Genomic DNA, 6714 nt, shown 5'->3' on the forward strand with positions numbered 1-6714 from the left:
AGGGTCATCAAGATACCTGAGATAGCAAACTTGGCCTTGCTTGGCTTTGGAGATATCTTTGCCCTGCTGTTTGACAACCGTTACCTGTACATCATGGACTTGCGGACAGAGAGCCTGATTAGTCGCTGGCCTCTGCCAGAGTACAGGAAGTCAAAGAGAGGCTCAAGCTTCCTGGCAGGCGAAGCATCCTGGCTGAATGGACTGGATGGGCACAATGACACGGGCTTGGTCTTTGCCACCAGCATGCCTGACCACAGTATTCACCTGGTGTTGTGGAAGGAGCACGGCTGACACCATGAGCCACCACCGCTGACTGACTTTGGGTGCCGGGGCTGTGGGTTTTGGGTGCAACCTCTGTGGCAGCCGACTGCATGAACCAAAGTTCTCACCTAATGGTATCATCACGCAGTGCACAATCATTTATCTATGTTTGCCAGGGGCCAGGGCTCGGGGTGGGGGAGGGCTTGTTTTATTGACATACAACGCAGCATGCTTAATGGGGTACACCATTGACTTCATTTGTACTTAGTTAAGTTGATCAGTGTAAGAGGATGCATTTTGGGTTCATCTTTCTTGAGTGGAGTATTGGTTTTAAGTAAAGAAAGTTATGATCCATTAATCTGCTAATTGGTTGCCTATGAAATCACATTGTGTGTTATTAAAGCTTTTTACCATAGCCTTTTTTTCTTTTGAAGTTGAAGCAAAGGTGCTATGATGTTGTTACAGCAACTTTTCTTACACGGGGTTTAGCTTTTATAAGAGCCACTGTTAAAACTTCCACCAAATACCAGTTCTAAAGAAAGTCTGTCTTCCAGTGCAAATCTGATCTGTAAATTGATTGTTAGCAACTCATTCTAAACCTTATGTCTTGGCAGAGTCAAGGTTGGCCATGTTTAAGATGTGAGCAAGTTCTGTAATTTTTGTTTCCATGTTGGGGAAGCTAGTCCCTGACAGCCTGGATGACTGCACAGCCGTGCCCTGGTATAGCAGAAAAGAGCAGTGAGCTGGAAGGTTAGAGACTGGGCCTGTTACCCAGGAATTCTGCAGCCTCTCTGGGTCCCAGCTTCCTTGTCTGCACAGCCAAGTATTAAGCTCAGTGATTTCTAAGATTCTTTCTGTTCCTTCACCTACTGAAATATGTAAAAGTTGGTAATGCATTTTTGTCTGATCCCTGATTCATGATTTCTTTCCGGCAGGATAATACTTAAATGAAATGACTGATAAAAAGTTTTCTGTAAGAACATCAATTATATGAAAAGGATGAATAAAAGGGAAATGTAGAAAATATAACTGATTCCACTTAGACAGTTTAAGTAATTGGTTGAAGAAATGCTGATAGAAGCCATGGTTTAAATAGGGACACAGTATGCTATATTAGAAGGATACCTGAACCCAATTTAACTTCCTTCTTTGCCTCTAACTTAATCTGCAGCTTCAGGCAGATTAACTTTCTCTTCTAATACCATCATTTTCTTCATTTTTTAAATGAGGGAATTGTCCTAGATTAGGGCTCACGCACCCAAATGCCTAAGGGAGCCATGCCGGTAACATAAATGAGTAAAACGTTCTGGGGAAGATTGTGCTGTCCCCTGGAAAGTTGATATAATAGAGCAGTTATTCAGCTCTGTTTTATCATTAGGAGAAAGAAGCCCAGTGTTGGCAGGTCTTCAGATTGTTTCAGGAGGAGCTAGAAATCCAGATTTTTATTTGAAATCCTGGATTTTTAAAACGTTACAACTGATTAAAGAAAATTTAAAATAAGGTGAGCCAAACAAAACATGTCCCTGGGCTGCCAGTTTGTGTTGTCCTCCCTCTCTAAAGGTAGGTAATTTTGTGGTTCAGCAGTGGTAATGTTTGTTAGTGGCCACAGTCAGGGAGAGAGTAGAGGGAGCAAGCAGTAGAAAAATCTCAGCCACTCTTCAGCTGTCTTCCCTTGTATTACAAGGGTGGTGGGGAGGGACGTATTTCATTCACAGACCAACAGGAAGGTAGTTTGAAGATGAACATAAGAATTGGAACCTCAGTGATAGCTTATGTCTGGGAACATGAGCTTCTTGCTGACTGCAGTATAAAGCATATCCATCTTACAGGTGAGAAAAAGTATTGCTAGCAGAGCTGAGAATGATGTAAACTCTACGGTGGGGACCTGTCTCTTCCAGAATCTGCATTAGTATAGAGCCAGACTGTGGACCTCTGAGTGCTGTGAAGTTGATAGAAATTAATGGTGGATTTCAAGGACAGGTATCATTAATATCCATGTTGAAACTGTGGGGTTTAAGCAAAGGGACCCCCATCCCATAAAATCTGGGTTTAATCCATCTCACATTGAGTTCTGTGCATGAGCTCTGCTTAGTACTCCTAGAAATAGAACCAGAATCACAACTGAATCTATTTTGCAGAAGCCCCAGGAGACTTTGGGCAATGATGAAGGTAAATGACTTTTTACTTTATTATTACTTTTTTTGAAATGGAGTTTCGCTCTTATTGCCCAGGCTGGAGTGCAATGGCACGATCTTGGCTCACTGCAACCTCCGCCTCCCAGGTTCAAGTGATTCTCTTGCCTCAGCCTCCGAAGTAGCTGGGATTACAAGCGTCCACCACCACACCCAGCTAATTTTTATATCTTTATTAGAGACAAGGTTTTACCATGTTGGCCAGACTGGTCTCGAACTCCTGACATCAGGTCATCCACCCACCTTGGCCTCCCAAAGTGCTGCGATTACAGCCGTGAGCCACCACGCCTGGCTGAGTTTTTACTTTTTATTGAGCCTGAACAGGTAACTGTTACTGATCTAATGCCCATCCCCACCCCCACCCCCACTCTCAGATCTATCCAGTAGCTTCAAAGAGCAAGTAATTATAATTATTTGTGGGAAAAGTTTTATTAAAGTGACAAACTTGAAGCTGTATATAGTGTGTTCTATTTCAGTTTTTAGTGGTGAATATAGACGTCATCAAGGTGGTACTTGGTGCCGCTGGAATTTTTTTTTCCTAGGCAGTGTTGCTCTGTTATACAGTAGGGTGGAGTGCAGTGGCATCATCATGCAGCTGGATTTTGACAGCAGAACTTTGGGCAGTAATTGGAGTCCTAATGTCTGTTCTTCCTTATGGAGGCCTTTATTTGGCCTGAGATTTTATTTAACTGCTTTATAGATGCTGGATATATTTGTACTGTCTCCAGTTATAAAAATGGAAAACTAGCTCATCCTTTTTGCAGAAGAAAGCAAAGTGGGGAGTCAGAGTGAGAAGTGGGTAGGGGATAACTAAAACTATTACTTACTCTCCTTTTATTGCCTTTGAGAACTAGCTCATGCACACACTGACTTTGGCTTCCTTAGTGCATAGGGAAGGGAATTGCCTTTCCCTCTTTTGTGAATATTCTCATTTTTGAAAAATTCTAAGTCATGAGAAGATAAGCCCTATCCTTTCTTACAAGGATTGGATTTCTTGGGTGGCACTGTGGTGTGGTGGAAGCAAGGGGCTTCTCTCAGGTTCATAAAGGCCATCATAACAACTTCGGGCTTCATGGTGTGGACAGGGATCCAGGAGAGCTGAGTGGATGTGTGATGTTTCTAGTAGATTCTGTCATCATTCCAAAGGAATGTAGTTTCCTCCAGCTCCATTATTTGAAGTAAAACACATTGCCAAATCTGACTCTAACCTGACATTTTAGACCTATTGGAGAAATAGGAAGAAAGCCCCTCCAGTGGAAGGACTGGACTTGGAAGAAGTTCTGCAGGAAGGTGCATGCAATTGGATAGCTGTTCGTGAGTGAAACGTGGGCAACATTGCTATTGAATTGTAAGGTTTGCACTTCATTTTTCATAGTTTAAAAATTGCTGTGTTCTGGCTGTTGAAAACACTTGGTGAGGTTTGAATGAGGATTATATAATCGTTCTAGTATTCATAGGAAAATGATTAGGGTTCTCCATTTGTAAAACAAAAGAAATACTTTCGGAAACAGTATTTTAGACCTGAAGAAATTGTTTGTATTAGGTTAGGCATTTTGATCTAACAGGATCAGCTAAGGACAGTGAATCCTGGCTTTACACATTTCTTTGACCAAACCCAGCTGGCAACTTGAAGTTGTTATGGTGTGGCTTCCAGGTTGCCTAGAGGTGAATCCTACCGACGTCACTTTTTTGTTTGTTTGTTTTTTGAGACAGAGTCTTGCTCTGTCCACAGGCTGGAGTTCAGTGGCATGATCTCAGTTCACTGCAACCTTAGCCTCCTGGGTTCAAGCAATTCTCCTGCCTCAGCCTCCCGAGTAGCTGAGACTACAGGCGCCCGCCACCACACCCAGCTAATTTTTGTATTCTTAGTGGAGACGAGGTTTCACTACATTGGCCAGGATGGTCTCGATCTCTTGACCCCGTGATCCGCCCACCTCGGCCTCCTAAAGTTCTGGGATTACAGGCATGAGCCACTGCACCCAGCCCCAACATCACTTTTATAGCTTTCTGTGCCTCCTTCTGTGGGCCTTGGTGTATGAAGCCACTTGCCTTTCTCTGTAGGGAAGTGAGCAGAATCAGATTACTACTCATGATGCAGTCTGGTCAGGGCATACTGTCACCTTTGCCTGTGGACACAGTTGTCAGGATAGGGGAGAAGCCCTTTAGGTCTGTCTTCTTGACACAACCCTCCTACGTGGTTATGCAGGTGCTTTTGCTTGGTTTAAGACAACCAAGACCCTCGAGAATTACGCTGTCCTCAGATGGAGTGTCTGATGAAAAGAACAGATTCACTTTTTTGACAAAATGCCCATTAGCCATTTTTGGCAGTGTCTCTAATCAAAGGTTCCCCATGCCTGCTCTAGGAAAGTAAACTTTTTTCGGAATAAATCCTCAGATGGATTACTGAGTAGTCTTTGCACCACTCCCATCAGCCTCATCAGACTGAACGGTCACGCTCAGTGCAGAAAGCTGTTTTGCTGTCAGGATGTTTCAGTGTTTCTGGTCTTCCCTGGAACAGTTCAGTTGTTTAGTAATTCAATCCTGACCAGTGTAAACCCACTTAATTACTGCAGCCTAAAGAATTCAGCTACTTCTATTCTTCATAAATGTGCCCAACCAAGTAAAGATGTGTTTTTAATATTCAACCCTGGAAAATTACTAATTCAGATGATAAAAGCTCATCATGTTTTGGCGTCTTTGTACTCAGATGGTGAACAGGCATATTTCACTGATTTGGACTTAGTGTACTTGATGAGAATGCTCAGGTTGAAGAGAGAGTTCTGTCACCAATCCAACATCTGTAGCAATGCGGAAAAAGTAATCAACTCATATTTCACTAATTTGATGTATGTTGTGATTTAGAGGGCGTGAGATAAAGTTTATATTTGAACTGTGTGGGGTAGGTGGAAGAAGGGATTGCTTAAGCAAATAGTGGAGTGATTGTGGAACAAGATGTCTGTAAGATGAGAAGTTATTTTCTTGCATCATCGAAGCACTCTTTTTACCCATAAGTGATTGTGCTAACTATAAATCATTTATATCTGTACATTAAAGCAGATTCTCTCAATTAGGCAAATTTGGTTAGCCAAGTCCAAATTATTGTTTGTACTTGAAAGTAATAAAGCTGCATCTCCTTAAAAATATATTCTGTAGTTAAGACTTGTCTTGCTTTTCCCCACAACTGCTTCAGACATTTTATCCAACCAATTCAGGGACTTTTCAAAAGTCAGTGTATTTTTGAAAATGGAACGTCCCTTGAGTGATCTGAGGTGGCTCTGTTCTTTTACTGTTTCTACATCTTCTAGAAGGTAAACTCAACAGTATAACCATTTCTGAAGGTAATCCAAAACGCAAAACAATAGAAGTAAAACTCTAGGAAATAATTTTGGTGAATTTCATGAATAGTTGCAAATGAAGGGGTGGGGTGGGTAAATGTCCCATTTTGTAGGTTCCAGACCTTGGAATAGTCTTCCTCTCTCTTACCCAAGGATGTGTCTATCCAGCACACCTTTGCATGAGTTCTTTCCTCCTCACTTAAACTTATGGGGCTTCTTGTCATTTGCACACTACGGCCCTGCACTTTTGATCCCCTGACAGCATCGTTAAGGGCAGATTGTCATTCCTGTTTTACAGATGAGAAAGCTGTGGCTTGGTAAAGTGATTCATTGCCTAGAGGAGTTGTAGTAGGTGGTGAGGCCGAAGCCCTGATTTTCAGCCCCCACAAACCTGGATTTTTTCCATGTTTTCATGTTTCTTTGTCTGTTCTTTCTGTATTTCAAGTCTCTTCAAACCCTGACTGCTGCCTTCTCCCTCCACCACCTGTGTACACGGTTCAACCTGTCTTATGCTTTGCTTCCAGGGAGTCTTCCCGGCCACATCTTTGAGCATTTACTTGCTCTTGTTCAACCTTGGTAACTCGCCGTTACCAACAGGGCACATCTGGATTCCTTAACATAATGGAGCCCTAGCTAATTTCTTCAAGCATACAGTTCCTGCTCTTCTCTTTATTCCCACCCTTGCACTTTGGGTGTTGATCTCTCACTATCTTTAAAGCCTCTGCTGACCAGCATACCCCACTCCAGCCTCACTGAGCATTTTTGTGTAAGGTTAGTGGTGCAGTTCATTTAGCAATAAATACTGTTGTACCTTTTGCAGTAGACAACTATTAACTTTCATCCTTGATTCTCAATTTTTTTTTCAAAATACAGGTGAATACCTGGTTTCCCCAGCAACATTGTAAGATTGAGAGTAGGAACTCAGT

The 6714-nt window shown here is 42.4% G+C and overlaps 1 protein-coding gene across 4 annotated transcripts in view; it reads left to right on the plus strand.

Annotated features, from left to right (window-relative positions):
* Positions 1–5596, plus strand: part of FBXW2 (F-box and WD repeat domain containing 2) — a 36323-nt gene extending 30727 nt beyond the window's left edge. For all 4 annotated transcript variants that reach the window (XM_011927412.1, XM_011927415.1, XM_011927413.1 and 1 more), the window contains one exon: positions 3–5596. In XM_011927412.1, coding sequence (XP_011782802.1) covers positions 3–291 — 289 coding nt within the window. In that variant the 3' untranslated portion in view covers positions 292–5596. The remainder of the gene's footprint in view (positions 1–2) is intronic.
* The last annotated feature ends 1118 nt before the right edge of the window (positions 5597–6714 follow it).

This window comes from Colobus angolensis, unplaced genomic scaffold (assembly GCF_000951035.1).
Source record: "Colobus angolensis palliatus isolate OR3802 unplaced genomic scaffold, Cang.pa_1.0 Scaffold71, whole genome shotgun sequence".
Lineage (NCBI taxonomy): Eukaryota > Metazoa > Chordata > Mammalia > Primates > Cercopithecidae > Colobus > Colobus angolensis.